The sequence below is a fragment of the Nematostella vectensis genome, chromosome 6, assembly GCF_932526225.1.
Source record: "Nematostella vectensis chromosome 6, jaNemVect1.1, whole genome shotgun sequence".
Lineage (NCBI taxonomy): Eukaryota > Metazoa > Cnidaria > Anthozoa > Actiniaria > Edwardsiidae > Nematostella > Nematostella vectensis.
This window is the reverse complement of record NC_064039.1, coordinates 7,412,226-7,431,417: the sequence shown is the minus strand read 5'-3', so window position 1 is coordinate 7,431,417 and position 19,192 is coordinate 7,412,226. Positions and strand designations below refer to the sequence as shown.

Genomic DNA, 19,192 nt, shown 5'->3' with positions numbered 1-19,192 from the left:
TTCTAAATAAACATTTATTTCTTTTCCCAAAGTACCTATACCTCAAGTCAGTGCGATGCAGAAGGTCAAAGGAAAACTAAGAGACATGGAGCAAAAGCTGAATGGCGCAACGGAAAATCGGCGAATATGCATGGATCACGTGATTCATGAGAAGGAACTTGTTTATCATGGAGAGATGTCACGTGATCAGATGAAATGCCTCACTCGTCGAAGGGAAAACTCACTCGTGTCAGCTATGCTCTTTTGGTTAGAACTCATACAACCAAATTCCGATCGACGTAAGTTTTTGTGTTAGCTTTATTATTTTCGGAAAGCATGTACCAGCTTTTAAAATTTCCTTTAAAATGGATTTCCAGATAAGTTTTCCTTTATTTTGTAAGATTGATACTGTATAGTGCGACCTGAACGTCTCGTGTATTGAATAACGCAGCTAGACCTCAAGCATATAATACATTTCACGGGAAATAGTTTCATATCTATTTCTGTCACATAATGTTATACTTTTTTGTACGTGTGTGCGGGTGCGATTGACCTTCAGCAATTGCCAATGTTCTAAATTTATATTGGGAATCATTTGGCCCAAAACGTTTTAAACATAAATGACATCTATCATCTTGAGAAATCTAAGAGACCAGAAATCTAAAGTTTAGGTATTCTGTGGATAATAGAGGATTTGAGTTCATTTTTTGTTTGTTTGTTGTGTTTTTGATACCTCATTTAGCATATAATAATAATAATAATAATAATAATAATCTTTATTGCCTTAGATAAATCAACATGTCTAAGTTTACAAAATGTAGGAGAAACCGATTATAACCGATTATGTGACATATATGTCACAGCCAAGAAAGCTGATCACAACTCTTTTTGCTCAATTTCCCAGCTGTCCACCGTGTCGCCAGCTTTCCGTTCTCCAGGATGTCCGCAGGGCGAAACTTTGTTTGTCGGGACCACAAGGCGAGGTTTAGCCACGCCCGAATCGAGGGACCAGGTGATGGGTGGTTAGAACTCCGTGGATCGGCAGAAAGCTTTGTCGAAATCCCTTCACGCGCATTCCTTGACGTAAGAAGGTCCATAACGCTTGTGGTATTCGTGTTTCCCAAAACAGAAGATCGCGGAAAGATAGTCTGGTATGGCAACAAAGACCGTAAAGGAGTAGCAGTGGAACAACATGGAACAAAAAGGAACAAGGGAGTCCTGGTCGCATCGTTTCCGAGGTAGGGCTCTTGGTCTGCTTGGTAAGAATGATATAACCACCATGAAAAGACGAGATCCTCGCGCAAGAAGCCAATGTGTTACCAAATTAATAGTCATCTTAAGGTAGCTCCAAAAAGTATAATTACAAAACTGGTCAGCTCCTGGATTGTCGCGTGATTCTAAGAAAAAAAAATGTTTGCTATCATGAACTTGTCAAAAACTTTAAAAAAAAAAAAACCTGGCCGCCTGAGTGGCACTCACCTCCCGGCTTCCGAGCGTTCGCAGACAATACATTCATACCAATAACAGCGGATTGGAAACTGGGGAAACCATACCTCATCTACGGAGAGAATCTGCTTTAACGTGCAATGCTTTTAATGGTTTTCAGACCAGCACATACAGAGAATTATGGCAACGAGCTCTGAGAACAGCAATTCGTAAACTTTCATATAAGACCTCGTCCTTAGGAGAATTGTTTAATTGTTTAAAAAAAACATCGTCAAATTTGCTTTTCTTTTACCAACTCAAAGTGTCTCACTATCTTTTTATTTAGCCGAGACTCAAAAGGCGAAGGTAGTGACTATTTCCCGTCGCAAAATTGTACACTGTCATCCCCGGTTCTAAGGCTTTACGAGTGGAACTACGTAGTAGCTTCGTACAACTACGAGTCGGGGCTGGCACAGCTGTGGCATGATGGGACTCTCGTGAGCGAAAGACTCATCGGAGAGCACCGACTTCTAGCTACACAATACTCTCTACGAGTCGGCCCAGTCCGTGGTAGACTGAAAAAATTATATATTTTCCCAGAAGCAATTGGGACAGACCAGATCTGGCAAATCGGTGGGATAACGCAAGGAGGTACAGTAAACAGTGGCATGGGTTCTGGGGGGGGGGGGGGGGGGTGCTTTTCCCTTTTGGACTGAACTTGTAGAGGAATTGTATTGGATTCTATTTCACAAACAAACTCAAAATCTTTTATCCATTTGTACTCCCCTCTCCTCTTAGCCTGTGTACATCCGCTAACTAGCCTGGCAACAGGATTAGTAACTTCTGGTGAAACACTATCGCTAATCGTGTTCCAGTAATACATTTGCAAATACATAGCAAATACGATAATTTAGTCAGTCTCTCTCGAGGCCAGCGACGTGTTCAAATTCAAATTTCGATTAAGCGATCAGTGTTTTTAATACCGGACAATAATCGCTTAAGTATATCCTTCAAGCCTGTAATTCTAATGACATATCAAACTTCGAACTGTAGTTGGTTGTTGCTATACTTGAAGAATAACAAAGAGATTTTTGTTGTTGCACTTTGTTGTTAGGAAAGTACTACTATTACTACGACTGACTCAGTCATACTTGAAGTTTCCGAACTGATACTAATTCCGATATTCAACGAAGATTAGGTTATAGGTTTTCATTAGAAGCTTTTAGGTTGTTTGTTTCCTGTTCTCTCCTTTCCTTGGTGTTACGTGCGGACGGCTCGAGTGCGTTTTTTAACTTTGAAAATTCGCCTCTACCGATAACCAAGGGTCGATATCTGTTATTTACGATTTTTATGTTAACAGAGAACGCAATCCAACCTGGCATATTTTTTAACATACATCAGTCCTACAACTCTAACTCAGAAACTCTAAAATTATCGTCATATTTATCAATTATCATTGCTGGCTAAAAGCCGGTGGACATCAATCTCCCCCAAAAAAGATTACACGGACAGTGCTGAAAAACGCAAGACTAGTTCCAGTACCGCGCGCCTTATTGTTTTTAAATGGCGGCTTATTACCGGCGAACTGTCACATTTTGGCGAATGCTAAGAGAACTAGCGCAAAGCTAAGGCTATAATTTTCTTTGACTCCCTCATTATCAATCTAATCTGTCATCTTTTGTACAGTATGGTTTTAATGCTGTACAGCTTGTCAAAACAACGACTGAAGTCAGCCATTCTTACCTTTACTCGATCGATTCGACACTGAGATTTTGTTTGTTTTCGCCAGAACACGCGCATGCGCATACGTTATTCAGCACTGTCGATTGCACGTGCTTGTTTTTCCGGTTAGCCAATCAGAAGATTTTCCAGAATTCGGGAAATGGATGGGACACGACTAGCGCGAGGGTTTCACAGGCGCTTATAATATTGTTACCAGGTTTGTAAGCGGCTGTACACAGGCTACTCTCCTCCTGATCCCTATAAAAGATCACACAGGATCTGCCCCCATGGAAGCTTGCCAGTTAAATTTTCAATGATAAAAAAAACTTAATGTGGTGCAACTCCCTTTAAGAAATACACATATAATATTGTTATATACATACCCAGATTTACGGGCCAAATACCATTGCGATAAAACTGGTCTCTTCGCGCTAGAGAAGCCAGCTGATTGGTCGTACGATTTTTTCCACTAGTGAAAAACCCCGTATCGGCGTTCTGATTGGCTATATCATTATTTTCACTTGTTAGCAAAATTGTTTCGTTTGCTCGACGACCCGCTCGAAACGCTCCTTGATGTGTCTCAGTTCGCTCATTGAGAGTAGCAAATCTATTCTTGTTTTCAAGACTTTCTACATAATCCTCTACAGTGTCATTGAGAGTAGCAAATCTATTGTCTTACATTTTGAACGCTTTGTATTCAATTTTCACAGTAAAATTTTTATTCTTTCGCTCAATGGAGCTCAAGAACAAAATAACATGCAAAATGAAATGTTTTATATCTGAAAGTTTTTTTGCTCCTTTTAAATCTCGGTATGTGTATAATAAATAAGCTATTTAGCTGTTAGTTCGCTTTTGCGATTTTTATTCACTCGTTGTGTAAAACAAACTCAATGGCTGCGCTCGTTTGTTTGTTTTACACAACTCGTGAATAAAAATCGTACGCGCTCACCAACCGTGAAATAACCTATAATTATCCTTAATATCTATATCTTCTTTTTTATTATGAATCGTTACGGATAGTTCTCGACGCGAGAGCTGAAGAGAATGACGACTTCACCCTCGAAAATGACGGGATGTTGGAGGAGCCCATGCGCCCTGCCTCGTGCAGATCAGCGCCCCATGCTTTGCGTAGTGAAGATGGTGATTTCACATTCGAAGCGGATGCATTGATGGCGGGAAGAATGTTAGATGATGGAGACGATTATGATAATCCTATCCTGGAACAAAGGTTTTCATATTCGATAGATATATCAAACTTTCGTGAATTTCGTGTCATTTCTTATTGTGGATGACTAAGCCAACCAGAATCATTTTTTTAATGGTACGAAGGGACTCCTAAATGTCTTTTTAAAGAAGGTTGCTATTTCTGGTGCCATATGAGTTAGCGCCTGTCTCAAGAAAACCTTTGAAATCGTGGCAAAAGTCACATCCAAGCCAATTACTCTAGATTAACACTAGCGCCTTACTAAGAAATTATCGAGACCGTCGAGGTTATTATTTTTAGTAAATTATTTAGTAAATTGGATTGACCTTGTCTTAGGACCATTTGGAATGTGGTTTTGGCTAGCGGAAGCGGTTCTCGATAGATATATAGTAGTAATAAATAACAATGATAATGATTATGATGGTGATGGCGATGGTGATAATAATAATAATCAAAATAATAATGATGATGATGATGATGGTGATGGTGATGGTGATGGTGATGGTGATGATATTAATAACATTAATGAAAACAAACACAACAATAATTAAGTGATTAAAATTATTTTCTCAAGGCATTGGTCAGAGAAAAGAATCCAGACTGTCTATCCATTTGACATTATTCCTCCACAAGAAAATAGAACCCATAAGGTCAAAGCTCGGGACAAGTCATCTCGAGCAAGGGGTATACAGTCAAGATGGAACGAAACCCTGAAGAGAGAATTGAGATCAAAAGATGTGATGACTGAACAAGAAGTCGAAGCGGCAAAGGGGAGAGATTTGTGGGAGCTCCCGCTGGCCGATCGCTGGCGATTGTATCGCTACTGGTCCAGGAATATACGCGTTGCATTTCGAGAGGTTGCCGAGGACATGTAAGTAGTGAAGCAAAATATCGCACTTTGAGTAGCTCCACATCAAACTTAACGCTCCCATGATTGCAAGGCATCAAGTTTATGTAACTTGTTCTGTAGGGGATTCTGCTGCCGTATTTGGACTCCCATCGTATCCATCGGAATCACGATGCTGTTGCTCACAAAGTTTGCTTTTTCTGTTTTCAAACAGGAATGCACAAGATCTTTACCGGGACAGAATCAAGCGATTAAATGAACTTAAGGAAATGCAAGACATTGCGATTCTCAGAAAAGCTGAAGTTATCGGTATGACAACTACAGGTAAGAGAGATGACGCTTGTGTGTGCGGGAGGAGCATGGGGAGAAAGGGGGTTATGTTGCAAGGAGGAAGGTTATTTGGCAGGGATGAGGGCAGGGGAAGGAAGGAGAGTTATGAAGCAGGGAGGGGAGGGGAAAGAAGGGAAGTTATGAGGCAGGGAGGTGAGGGGAAGGAAAGAGAGTTATGAGGCAGGGAGGGGAGAGAAAGGAAGGAGAGTTATGAGGCAGGGAGGGGAGGGGAAAGAAGGGAAGTTATGAAGCAGGGAGGGTAGGGAAATGAAGGAGAGGTATGAGGCAGGGAGGGGAGAGGAAGGAAGGAGAGTTATGAGGCAGGGAGGGTAGGGAAAGGAAGGAGAGTTATGAGGCAGGGAGGGGAGAGGAAGAAAGGAGAGTTATGAGGCAGGGAGGGGAGAGGAAGGAAGGAGAGTTATGAGGCAGGGAGGGGAGGGGAAAGAAGGGAAGTTATGGAGCAGGAAGGGGAGGGAAGAAAGGATAGTTATGAGGCAGGGAGGGTAGGGAAAGGAAGGAGAGTTATGAGGCAAGGAGGAGAGGGGGAGGAAGGAGAGTTATGAGGCAGGGAGGGGAGGGGAAGGAAGGGGAGTTATGAGGCAGGGAGGGGAGGGGAAGGAAGTAGAGTTATGAGGCAGGAAGGGGAGAGGAAGGAAGGAGAACTATGAGGCAGGGAGGGGAGGGAAAAGAAGGGAAGTTATGGAGCAGGAAGGGGAGGGGAAGAAAGGAGAATTATGAGGCAGGGAGGGGAGGGGAAGGAAGGGGAGTTATGAAGCAGGGAGGTGTGAGGAAGGAAGGAGAACTATGAGGCAGGGAGGGGAGGGGAAAGAAGGGAAGTTATGAGGCATGGAGGGGAGGGGAAGAAAGGAGAATTATGAGGCATGGAGGGGAGAGGAAGGAAGGGGAGTTATGAGGCAGGGAGGGGAGGAAAGGAAGGGGAGTTATGAGGCAGGAAGGGGAGGGGAGGGAAGGGGAGTTATGAGGCAGGGAGGGGAGAGGAAGAAAGGAGAGTTATGAGGCAGGGAGGGGAGGGGAAAGAAGAGTAGTTATGAGGCAGGGAGGGGAGGGGAGGAAGGGGAGTTATTTGGCAGGGATAAGGGGAGGTGAAGGAAGGAGAGTTATGAAGCAGGGAGGGGAGAGGAAGGAAGGAGAGTTATGAGGCAGGGAGGGAAGTTAAGGAAGGAGAGTTATGAAGCAGGGAGGGGAGGGGAAGGAAGGAGAATTATGAGGCAGGGAGGGTAGGGGAAAGAAGGGAAGTTATGAGGCATGGAGGGGAAGAGAAGGAAGGAGAGTTATGACGCAGAGAGAGGAGGGGAAGGAAGGAGTGTTATGAGGCAGGGATGAGGGTAGGTGAAGGAAGGAGAGTTATGAAGCAGGGAGGGGAGAAGAAGGAAGTAAAGCTATGAGGCAGGGAGGGTAGGGGAAAGAAGGGAAGTTATGAGGCATGGAGGGGAAGAGAAGGAAGGAGAGTTATGACGCAGAGAGAGGAGGGGAAGGAAGGAGTGTTATGAGGCAGGGATGAGGGTAGGGGAAGGAAGGAGTGTTATGAGGCAGGGAGGGGAGGGGAAGGAAGGGTAGTTATGAGGCAGGGAGGGTAGGGGAAGGAAGCGAAGTTATGAGGCAGGGAGGGGAGGGGAAGGAAGGGAAGTTATGAGGCAGGGAGGGGAGGGGAAGGAAGGAGAAATATGTGGCAAGGAAGAAAGGGGAAGGAAGGAGAGTTATGAGGCAGGGAGGGGAGGGGAAAGAAGGAAAGTTATGAGGCAGAGAGGGGAGGGGAAGGAAAGAGCGTTATGAGGCAGGGAGGGGAGAGGAAAATGGGGAGTTATGAGGCAGGGAGGGGAGGGAAAGGAAGGGGAGTTATGAAGCAGGGAGGGGAGGGAAGGAAGGAGAGTTATGAAGCAGGGAGGGGAGGGAAAGGAAGGGGAGTTATGAGGGGGAGGGGAGGGAAAGGAAGGGTAGTTATGAAGCAGGGAGGGGATGGGAAGGAAGGGGAGTTATGAAGCAGGGGGGGGACGAAAGGAAGGAGAGTTATGAGGCAGGGAGGGGAGGGAAAGGAAGGGGAGTTATTAAGCAGGGAGGGGAGGAGAAAGGAAGGGGAGTTATGAAGCAGGGAGGGGAGGGAAGGAAGGGGAGTTATGAAGCAGGGAGGGGAGGGCAAAGAAGGGAAGTTATGAGGCAGGGAGGGAGGGGAAGGAAGGAGCGTTATGAGGCAGGGAGGGGAGAGGAAGATGGGGAGTTATGAGGCAGGGAGGGGAGGGAAAGGAAGGGGAGTTATGAAGCAGGGAGGGGGGAAGGAAGGAGAGTTATGAAGCAGGGAGGGGAGGGAAAGGAAGGGGAGTTATGAGGGGGAGGGGAGGGAAAGGAAGGGTAGTTATGAAGCAGGGAAAACATGGGAAGGAAGGGGAGTTAAGAAGCAGGGAGGGGACGGAAGGAAGGAGAGTTATGAGGCAGAAAGGGGAGGGAAAGAAAGGGGAGTTATTAAGCAGGGAGGGGTGAGAAAGGAAGGGGAGTTATGAAGCAGGGAGGGAAGGGAAGGAAGGGGAGTTATGAAGCAGGGAGGGGAGGGAAGGAAGGGTAGTTATGAGGCAGGGAGGGGAGAGGAAGGAAGGAGAGTTATTTTTCGATGACCCTCTCCTTTAAGGCCGTATTATTTTCCATTACCCTCCCCCCTACCCCTCAAATCCAACAGCTCTCCCACCATATAAAAAATGTCCCGGGTCCCTAATAGAATGTCTATGATGGTGATTGTTTTTTACCTTGCCGATTGAAATGCGTTCCTTTAGGGGCAGCAAAAAACCATGAATTCCTTCAAGAGATCAAGCCGCGCGTGGTCATTGTGGAGGAGGCCGCTGAGGTGATGGAGGCTCACATTGTGACAGCCTTGAGCCCCGCATGTCAGCATTTGATTCTAATTGGAGACCACAAGCAGTTACGACCTAATACAAACGTCTTCAAACTTGCCAGGGACTTCAAACTAGACGTTTCTCTTTTTGAACGAATGGTGAGCAACTTCACCTCGACAAATCAACAGTGGGGTTATCCCGATAACTCAAACTAGTATAAAAATATATAAGTCGAACTCCCCGCTAACTCTAAAAAACCGAACTACCCGCTAAGTCTAGCTAGCTTTGAGTTGCCTAGGTAGTGCTTTTTCGTCAGTTTTACTTGGATGACTTGAACTCCGTGCTACCCCCTTGAGGGTTTGGGTTGACACAGTAGAGGGGTGGGGTGGGGGTGAGCTCCTCCATACTGGAGAAAAGACTCCAAGATCCCTATAGAAATGTCCTGAAATGACTAAGAGCTAGGGGGCCTCTACTCCCCATCCCCTCCCTATCCGAGTTCCCTTTCTAATGTGTGAAGCTTCCTTACAGAGCACTGAACATTCAGGTTCTCAAAAGCGCTTATATTTCACCATATCTATTCCAATTGATCAGGTCAACAACAAGATACCTCTTGTGTGTCTACGCAAGCAGCACCGCATGCGACCGGAGATCTCGAAGATGCTCCACCACATCTACCCAGATTTAGAGGATCACGAGTCAGTGCTGAACTTCGACAACATCAAAGGAGTCTCGACGAACATCTTTTTCATCGACCATCAAGAAAAAGAGGTTAGTCTGCCTGAGTGCTTCAAGGAAATCTCTGCAGTGGGGGGGGGGGGGGGGGGGGCATCATGTGGAAAAACGATGGCGTTTGCAAAGATAAAAAAACGACCCACATTTGGGGGGCAAAGGACGGGTGGGGGGGGGGCATCCCCTGTGTCCGCGCCTGAACTTCGTTACTACGTTAAACTTATTCATACTAAGTCATACTGCCGATAGACATTTATTTGGTCGTGCTTAACATTTTGTATGGACTGGTTCTAATTTCAAGGAATTAATTGAGGAGGGCAGAAGCCGGTCGAACATCCATGAGGCTAAGTACGTGGCTGCTCTCTGTCGCTACCTCATCCTTCAGGGATATGAACGCTCTAAGATCACCGTGCTGACCATGTACACTGGGCAGCTCCTCGCGCTCAGGAAAGAGATGCCAAAAGATTTCTTTGAAGGTGTTCGAGTGTCAGCCGTGGATAACTTTCAGGGTACGCGGTAAGGTTTCTTTTAGGGTGTACAAGAAACACATCAAGTAACACATGACCACTTCATCAGAGATAACCAAATTTAGGTTCACTAGTTTTTTCCCACTTTGGTAGGGCACGTTATTGTTTCTTCAATTTTTGCTCGCGTTTGCTTGAATACAAGACAAGAAGAACCCAGCAAAAATTTGGTGCAGCACTGGTAATTACCCTTTTTCATGCATGGTAATATTATGATTTCAAACTCTTCGATATAATCAACATTTATCAATATTTCTTTTTTTTCGATTTTAAGTCTCTGTTTTCTAGCCTACCAATGGTATTTTTTCCTGGAAATTATAGTGCGATAACTTTTTTTTTTTGCCTCCTGGAAACCGGCCAATTGAAGTTCATTTTACTTCTCACCCGGAATTTCTCCCATTTGGAGGGAGGGGGGGTATGAATTTTTTAATCGCACATCGCACATCTATAATCACGAAATGCAACATACAGCTTTCTTCAACAAAGGCTGCTTTATGACATTGTCTCAGCTCTATTCAAAATGACAATAGAAAAGACCAAGCCCAAAAGAAAAATTGCATACGCTCAGAAAATTTGAACTGTCCCACAATTTAGAAAACTATCTAACGGACGTAAAAAATATTGACCATAGGATTGCCCTTACTAAATTCAGGCCAAGCAATCACAAGCTAGCAATTGAAACTGGAAGGTATGAAAAGCCATATAAAAAACCTAACGAAAGGAAATGCTTAGTATGCCAGACAGGTAAAGTGGAGGATAAAGAGCATTTTCTGTTATGAATGTCCGGCCTATAAAAATGATCGGGATGATTTACTGGAATTCCTTAAAACGCATGCAGGTGTCAATGTTAGACCCCATGCCAACAAAGAAAATAATTTCGTCAGAATTATGGGATTGAGCCGGAATGAAACGTGAATCTGCGCTTAGCAAAACATTTTGAATGTATGAAGGCGAGAACTGTGAAGCTTCATTACAACGTACAGTGACGTCACCTAATCCTCCTAAACGACAAGAATAAAAAAAATGCAAAAGGCAAAGTAAGAGAAACATATCAACACCATTTAATATCATTTATTTGATAATTTGTAGATCTACACCATGTAAATGTTTAAGAGGTGCCATGAAAAAAATATCTATCTTTCTATCTACTATTGTCTTCTCCATCAGGCGAAGAGAACGACATCATCCTTTTGTCCCTGGTACGCAGTAACGACGAGGGTAACATCGGCTTTCTTAACATTTCCAACCGAGTGTGCGTAGCGCTGTCCCGTGCAAGAAAAGGTTTCTATTGCATCGGCAATTTGAGTCTTATGGGGGAAGTGGACGACTTGTGGAGGAATATCGTTGGAGAGTTCCACGACAAAGGGAAGGTCGGTCTTCACTCAAGCAATCAATTTATGTTTACTTACTTTACCGCAAGCTAAGCCTGAATTATAAGGCCTACTCGATGGGCATTGAGAGGCGATCTTCAGGTGCCAATGACCTTCAAAACGTATAATCGCCCTCTGCCATCGCTATTTTAGAAATTTTTGAAAGTATTTAAAAATTTTACGGATTTTTTTTTGCGTGTCTCTGATAATGAAATTATATTTTCATTCAAACAGTTTGCTATTTTAGCACAAAGCGCGAATATATTTTACGCCGTCCTAGCCGTCGACATATTGTTTGGTTCATTTGTTTGTTTGTTAAGAGAGACATTGACATATATCCAATGTTATTTTTTCTCCCGCAGGTTGGAAAATCGTTACGGTTAGCTTGTCAAAATCACCCTGACAAGGTGATCCGCGCTGCTGAGGCCGATAACTTCAAAGATGCGCCAGAAGGAGGTTGCATGCTGCCGTGTGCTGAAAGGTAAGATATTTTCTGCATCAGACTCCCACGTTTCTCTTTTCGCGCTCACAAATTCCATATCTCCACCTGTTCCCATCTCTAATCCCTAAGTGTCTCCCTGACACTGCATTCTGCTCCTCGTTTTACCACCTCTTTCTTTCTTACATCACAAATTCATCTCTGACCATGACCCTCGGTGTTCCTATCGAATTTTGAACCTGGATATCTTTGTATGTATAGGTTGGCTTGTGGACACATGTGTGAGAAGCCCTGCCACCCTGTTGACAACGATCATACGGAGTTTAAGTGTAGGAAGCCATGCAGACGACAACTGTGCGATCTCAATCATCCCTGTCCTTTACCCTGCTTCGAGGAATGCAAGCCTTGTACGGAGCTTCTACCAAAGGTGCTCTTCCTTCGACTATTCGAAGACAGACTTGTACCGAATTGCGCAATTTATATTTTGTAAAATGGGAGTAAGAGCTCATAGAAAAGTTAAAAAGCGCGGGCTTATGGGTCTTAATATGGTACCTAATTAGCTCTGCCTAAATCTCTTATATGAATAACTCATGGGTAAATCTACATTGTTCATGGCTTTTATTACTTCTATTATAAAATTTTTATCTGTGCCCCCTCCCCTCTCCACAATCTGCAAAATCTTTTGAGAGCACCCAATAGATAGGTGATATTTGTATTTTGATATATTGATATATTATTATTATTATTATATTTTGTTATATTGTATATTTGGTGGACTACTAATATACTGAAATTGTATTTTCTATTACAAAATAATCAAATCGAACACAATTGTGCTTTTGCCGATGTCGGCACTATTTATTTTGTTTTCAAGTACAAGAAAAGAGGCATCTATATTTCTAATTATTTCCATATAGATCATACCCGAATGCCAGCATGAACAGCAAGTACCATGCCACATTGATCCTTGGGAGTTTAAGTGCAGTGAGCCCTGCCCCAAGACTCTTGAGTGCGGCCACCCATGCGCAAGGAAATGCGGCGATACTTGCACTTCTAAATGCATTGAGAAGATCGAGAAAACTCTTCCATGTGGACACAAGGAAACAGTGAGGTGTTACAAGGACATTTACGAGGTCAAGTGCTTAGAGCCGTGCAAAGACTTGCTCAAATGTGAACATCAGTGCGAAGGTGGGTCAATATTTGACACACAGTAGGGGACTCCATATCAAACATATTCCCCACGGATAGTGTCCTTCGTATGTATTGCCTTATATGGACATAGATACCCATATTTAGAAGAGCTTAAGTTTTCCCGCTCCCCGATCTCCAGAAAACATGGTGAAAAATACTGATTCCTGTCAATTTGAGACTCGCGGCAAAAATTATTAAGCAAAACTTGCTCGCTTGGTCAAATCTTTTTCTTACTAATCCTATAAACTCTTTAGACCCAGGCCTCCAAGAGATTGACCGAGCGGGTTTTAAGGTCACCCAAATATTGATATGGCGCTTAGAGTTCTTGCGAATAAGGTCTAAGAGCTTGCGAAAAAAAAAACATAATTTTTTTTTAGAATTTGAGTTTAGTCTCATTTAAGGATTTTATTTCTTCGTCGTTCCCTGTGTGACGGACGCAGTTTTCTTATTTTTGTTTGTTTGATTATTTTGAATTTGCCACCGATATAGGTCACGGTCACGTGATCTCCTAGCACAAGTCCCCTATTTCAAGCCAAAGCATACATGATGGGAACGCTAACAATGCTTACTGGGACGACCGCGTTTATGCCTGGTGCACACTAGTGACATAAAGACTTGTCGTTATGCCGTTATGTCGTTATGCCGTTATGCCACTAGTGTGCACCAGGCATTACTCTAATTTTATATTGCACGTGCACCGTTACAGCGCGACCAGTAAAACCGAGAACAATAGAAATATGTATGAAATGTTTGTTTTGACCAATCGAATGCGAAATTTGCAAATAGTCAACAAGGAACGTGTATTAATAAGGCTTACCGCCTGAATTCTTGCTATTGATTTGTCAGGAGACAATATGCCTGCAATACTCATTTTTTGGTGTTCACGGTTTTACAGGTCGCGCGGTAACGTTTCCATTTTGTGGGAAAAGTGGACCATGAAAATTGCTAGCTTCGAGATGCAGTTTTGTTATATCAAACTTGAAAAAAATAAAGATGAGTTATGAAATTGCATATTTTTACTATTGTGATCGAAGAAGGAGATCGCATACTAAATTGTGTTTAGTCGAAGCGAGACCAGTACTAAAACTGCTGGCAGAACAGGGATTAAAAATTATGTCATTATGAAGGTGCTTAGGTCGGGTTTGTTTCTGACAGGAACCTGCCATAGCTGCATGCAAGGGCGTGTGCATCAGCAGTGCAAGTCTAAGTGCGGCCGAACCTTGTTTTGCGGTCACATCTGCCAGGAACCATGTACAAAGAACTGTCCTCCTTGCAAAGAGGGATGCCAGAACAAATGTACGCACAGCGAATGCAAGAAAAAGTGCGGCGAGCCGTGCGTGCCATGTGCAGAGCCTTGTGCCTGGAAATGCCGACACTATAAATGCAGTAAGCTGTGCGGGGAGATATGTGACCGCCCACGATGCGACAAACCTTGCCCTTATAAAATCGAGAAATGCAAGCACCCCTGTATCGGGCTGTGTGGTGAGAAGTGCCCTGAAAAGTGCCGCATCTGCGACAAAGATGAGGTGACTGCTATTCTCTTTGGCGACGAGGACGAGCCAGACGCAAGGTTCGTTCAGCTCGAGGATTGTATTCACATCGTGGAGGTGAAAGGGATGGATAAGTGGATGGATCAGGCCCAAGATGGAGACGCGTCTTTCGTGCAGCTTAAAGGGTATTAACAGCGTTTACACTACATTCTAATTTTTTCCCACCATGTATCAATGTACCTTGTATTAACTACTTACTAACCGAGAGTGAGGTCATGCCGGGAAATATCAAACAGAGGCTTTGGCGCATCGACCGAGGCTTTGCGAGGCCTGCAAGATTAAACCCACCAGTCCCTCCCAAAAAAGAATATACCCCACCCCTCCACCCAAAGAATTCTCAAGCCTTGAGATTTTTGGAGGTTGACAGGTATGAATGTATCAATGTTATCACCATTGCCATCACATTCATCATAATAATCATCGATAGGTTAGACACACTATCATTTGGATTGACCATAGTCGGTCCACGAGACACCCAGGCGGCACGAGCACCACATAACCTAGCATGATTAGTTGTGTGACTTGTTTACTTGTATATTCACATTGGCAGGTGTCCCAAGTGCACAGCCCCAATCAGGAATACACGTCGCTATGGCAATATCGTTAAAGGAATCCTTAAAGATTTTGAGAACATCAAAGAGAAGATGATCCTAACTAGTGATGCTGAAACAATCGATAAGGCCATCGAAATCACTCTCTCTCTGACCAGAACAGACATTCATATTTTGCCATGGTCTATTAAAGATTTAAAGAGTCCTAGAATGACTGCCAACCAGTTAAACGTGTACAATAACCAAACCAATTTCCTGAAGAGAATGTTAGAACTGCAATCAGCTTTGGGGGCCGAAGTTTCCTCAGATCCTCAGGTAATGCGACAGATTGACGCTCTCAAAGCCACGATCTGCAGGAAACGAACTTTCTTTAATGTTCAAGAACTCGAGGACATTGACAAGGAAATTCACCGCTTGGAGTTATGGCGGTTTCTTTTAGTCCTGCGAAGCAATCTCAATAAAAGAGAGAAAAGTTTGTCAGATGAGCATGCCGACTGGATCAGCATCGTTGACAATGCACTCGACTCTGGAGGGCGACTAGGTAACGAATCATGCAAGATTTCACGCGCGAGACCGTGACTAACTTTGATGGTTTTTCTGAAGTGAAGGACCTGTTGTAACACGTACATTTTTAGTTGCAACTTGTCTCGAAAAAAATAATTGCAATTTCACACATGAGGTTCTTTTTTTCGTGACTTGAAGAAATTTGTTGCGGAAAGTAGAAGTGAGTTCTACTTTTCTTGCGACTTTGAGAAAAGAAAAACGTGCTGCAAGAGGTGTGTCGCGCGTAAGAAAACGCGCGTGCGACTTGCAATTATGAGACAAGTTGCATAGGAATTATGAGACAAGTTGCATAGGAATTATGAGACAAGTTGCATAGGAATTATGAGACAAGTTGCATAGCAATTATGTGACAAATTGCATAGCAATTATGAGACAAGTTGCATGGGAAAAAAACAACGTCCGTATGACAGGGCCTAGAGCCCATAAGGATGCGGGAAACGTTCTTGGGTTATACTTTGTGGTGGGGGCCACGGTATACCACACAGTGCACTAAAAACAGGATTATACACTTCCTTAATTTATAAATGTGTGCAAACACGCGAAATAAGTATTTACGCCTCCGCTTGCGTATCCTTCTACCAATTTTCACACGCAAAATAAGCATCTTCATCCTCCACTTACTTGGTGAAAATAGCCTCTGATGCTGGAGCCTTATTTTTTTGTAGACCAATCTGATATCGAAATGCACATGGATCATCTAGAAGAGATTCGCAAGGAGTACTTCCCAGACGTCTTCTACGGATCCGTTACAAAAGATGAGAAGACAGAGATCGTAAAGGCGGTCGGATTGACTAAAGGACACTGGTACAAATGCCCGAACGGTAAGAAAACCAAGCTAGTGGTCTATCTGTCATCCAGAAGCACATAAGACATTTTCCGAACGGCATGCTTCAGTTATTATGTCGCGGTGGTCTCTAATCTAACGTTTTTTAATACCCTTGTCAATTGTTGCGCATTTTGTCCGTTCGTGGGATAGACGTTTTAAGACATCGAGGCGACTGGCCACAACTCTTCAGGATAGCTTTCTTCTCTTCTAATAGCGGATCAGAGGAAACTCGCAGTGACATCTTAAAAACTATTTAGGATTACCTAGTTTCGCATTGTATTTTTATACGATTTTGACCTTTCTTAATTACTAGGCCATTTCTACTGTATCGGTGAATGCGGCGGGGCGATGCAGGAGTCTACCTGCCCTGAGTGTGGTGCAGCCATCGGGGGGAGTCGTCACCGTCTGCTTGAAGACAACAGTCTGGCTCCAGAGATGGACGGGGCAGAGCATGCGGCCTACGGAGACATGGCCAACATGAACAACTTTGATCTGGCTGATCTGCAATGATGAAAACGGATACGCACGCATTGAGTGGTGTTTTAGACGAATGCATCGTGGCATTCGGTTGTTTTGGTTGTGCTTTAGACTAATGAAAATCACAGCCTCTTTGTTTAGGATAATAGTTGTACTTTAGACAAATGACCATCACAGCGTTCGTTTAGTATAAAGATGGCGCTTTAGACTAATGGTTATCACAACGTTTCTGTAGGCTGTCAGATGAGACATAAAAAACTATGACAAGGGTGGGGTAAGAAATCAACACATAGATTCACAGTGGCATGTTCGCCTAATATGTTTAAAAAGTAGTTTCACTGACGTTTAGGCCATAGGCCCACGTACGGTCTTTAGTGGTTTCTGATAATAATCCAGGTTTATCAAAATGTAGCCAGGAGCTCTTCAAATTGAAAAAGGCCTTGCCATTGTAAGGTTTTTAGAGAAAGTTCATTATCATCCCGAGGGGGGAGGCGTGAGGATTTCGATAAAAATAAGGGATAAAATTAGTTGCAACACCAAACAACACCCAAAGATACCAGTGACCCCTCACCCCTTTTTAAAATCCATATACTTTTGACGGCCCCCCTTTAGACCTCGTAAATTTTTTGAGGCCCCCCACAGTATCTTCACCCTCCCCCCCCCCCCCCCACCCCCCTCGGGATAATAAATGAACTTTCCCTTATAACCGCTATACTTAATTATACTGCATGATGAGTAAATAAAAGTAGAAAAATTGTGCCATTGTAGGTTAAGAAGTATGAAATATTAAAGTATAAGTAAAAGTCTTTTATTAAATCTAAACATATATCACCGTTTTATCTAGAAGATTTAGACTCCCATTGTAGTTTACACTGTATTAAGGGGCTGCCAGCAACGAATAAACATGCCCGCCATCAATAATGATGAATAAATACATCTAAGAATCATTGTTCTACCTGGTATTTTACAGTGCGAAAAGTGCAAATCTTGTTAAGACTTTTGCTGGTGTCAAACGACGGGTAGCTAAGTTTGGGAGTCCGATCCTAGATTTATTTGTGATTATTACAGTGGGACGTTCTTCAAGATTTTTTAAAGACTGTTGTTCTATTTGCAATTTTTAACAAAGCCCTTACAAGCAATAAGTCCTTCTGGTTCTCAAGGTTTCTAATTGGGCGAAAAAAAAGGCTCAAATGATTAGGGCTTTTTCTTTGCATCATCTAGATCCGCTAAGTATTCTGGCAAGGCAGCCCTGACGGACGTTTATTCAAGAACATGTCTGTTCTAAACAATAAATGGTGATTAAATCTGTCGGTGGAAGGCAACTTCTCTGAAGAATACTGAGACCATATACCCACAGTGGGCGTCCAACGATATGTCACTGGAGATGTAAACACCTAGCCTCCTCCGCAGGCGTCTCTGAACGTTAGAAACCGAGACTCGGGACTCCTGTGGTCGACAAATTCATTCGCTCGACGCATCACCACAGGAATCCCGCGCGCCTGTGTTTCTTTTCTGCTGCTTTCTGGGCAAAGCGATGCCTGTGGAGGAGGCTAGTTAACACCCAGCAACTTATAGGCCATGACCCGTTCCATTAGGGAGCCTCCAACTTATAGGCCATGACCCGTTCCATTAGGGAGCCTCCAACTTATAGGCCATGACCCGTTCCATTAGGGAGCCTCCAACTTATAGGCCATGACCCGTTCCATTAGGGAGCCTCCAACTTATAGGCCATGACCCGTTCCATTAGGGAGCCTTCAACTTATAGGCCATGACCCGTTCCATTAGGGAGCCTTCAACTTATAGGCCATGACCCCTTCCATTAGGGAGCCTCCAACTTATAGGCCATGACCCGTTCCATTAGGGAGCCTCCAACTTATAGGCCATGATCCGTTCCATTAGGGAGCCTCCAATTTATAGGCCATGACCCGTTCCATTAGGGAGCCTCCAACTTATAGGCCATGACCCGTTCCATTAGGAAGCCTCCAACTTATAGGCCATGACCCGTTCCATTAGGGAGCCTCCAACTTATAGGCCATGATCCGTTCCATTAGGGAGCCTCCAACTTATAGGCCATGACCCCTTCCATTAGGGAGCCTTCAACTTATAGGCCATGACCCCTTCCATTAGGGAGCCTCCAACTTATAGGCCATGACCCGTTCCATTAGGGAGCCTCCAACTTATAGGCCATGACCCGTTCCATTAGGGAGCCTCCAACTTATAGGCCATGACCCGTTCCATTAGGGAGCCTCCAACTTATAGGCCATGACCCGTTCCAAAGGGAGCCTCCAACTTATAGGCCATGACCCGTCCCATTAGGGAGCCTCCAACTTATAGGCCATGACCCGTTCCATTAGGGAGCCTCCAACTTATAGGCCATGACCCGTTCCATTAGGGAGCCTCCAACTTATAGGCCATGACCCGTTCCATTATGGAGCCTCCAACTTATAGGCCATGACCCGTTCCATTAGGGAGCCTCCAACTTATAGGCCATGACCCGTTCCATTAGGGAGCCTCCAACTTATAGGCCATGACCCGTTCCATTAGGGAGCCTCGAACTTATAGGCCATGACGCGTTCCATTAGGGAGCCTCCAACTTATAGGCCATGACCCGTTCCATTAGG

General features: G+C 44.0%; 1 protein-coding gene across 17 annotated transcripts in view; it reads left to right on the top strand.

The window, feature by feature from the left end:
• LOC116619695 (NFX1-type zinc finger-containing protein 1-like) overlaps positions 1-17,518 on the top strand; it is a 28,423-nt gene extending 10,905 nt beyond the window's left edge. For all 17 annotated transcript variants that reach the window (XM_048729602.1, XM_048729599.1, XM_048729608.1 and 14 more), the window contains 17 exons: positions 33-278; positions 884-1,217; positions 1,751-2,055; positions 4,147-4,354; positions 4,905-5,201; positions 5,392-5,501; positions 8,291-8,508; positions 8,942-9,118; positions 9,381-9,588; positions 10,771-10,973; positions 11,336-11,454; positions 11,674-11,839; positions 12,330-12,600; positions 13,759-14,278; positions 14,704-15,245; positions 15,934-16,089; positions 16,408-17,518. In XM_048729602.1, coding sequence (XP_048585559.1) covers positions 33-278; positions 884-1,217; positions 1,751-2,055; positions 4,147-4,354; positions 4,905-5,201; positions 5,392-5,501; positions 8,291-8,508; positions 8,942-9,118; positions 9,381-9,588; positions 10,771-10,973; positions 11,336-11,454; positions 11,674-11,839; positions 12,330-12,600; positions 13,759-14,278; positions 14,704-15,245; positions 15,934-16,089; positions 16,408-16,604 — 4,277 coding nt within the window. In that variant the 3' untranslated portion in view covers positions 16,605-17,518. The remainder of the gene's footprint in view (positions 1-32; positions 279-883; positions 1,218-1,750; positions 2,056-4,146; positions 4,355-4,904; positions 5,202-5,391; positions 5,502-8,290; positions 8,509-8,941; positions 9,119-9,380; positions 9,589-10,770; positions 10,974-11,335; positions 11,455-11,673; positions 11,840-12,329; positions 12,601-13,758; positions 14,279-14,703; positions 15,246-15,933; positions 16,090-16,407) is intronic.
• The last annotated feature ends 1,674 nt before the right edge of the window (positions 17,519-19,192 follow it).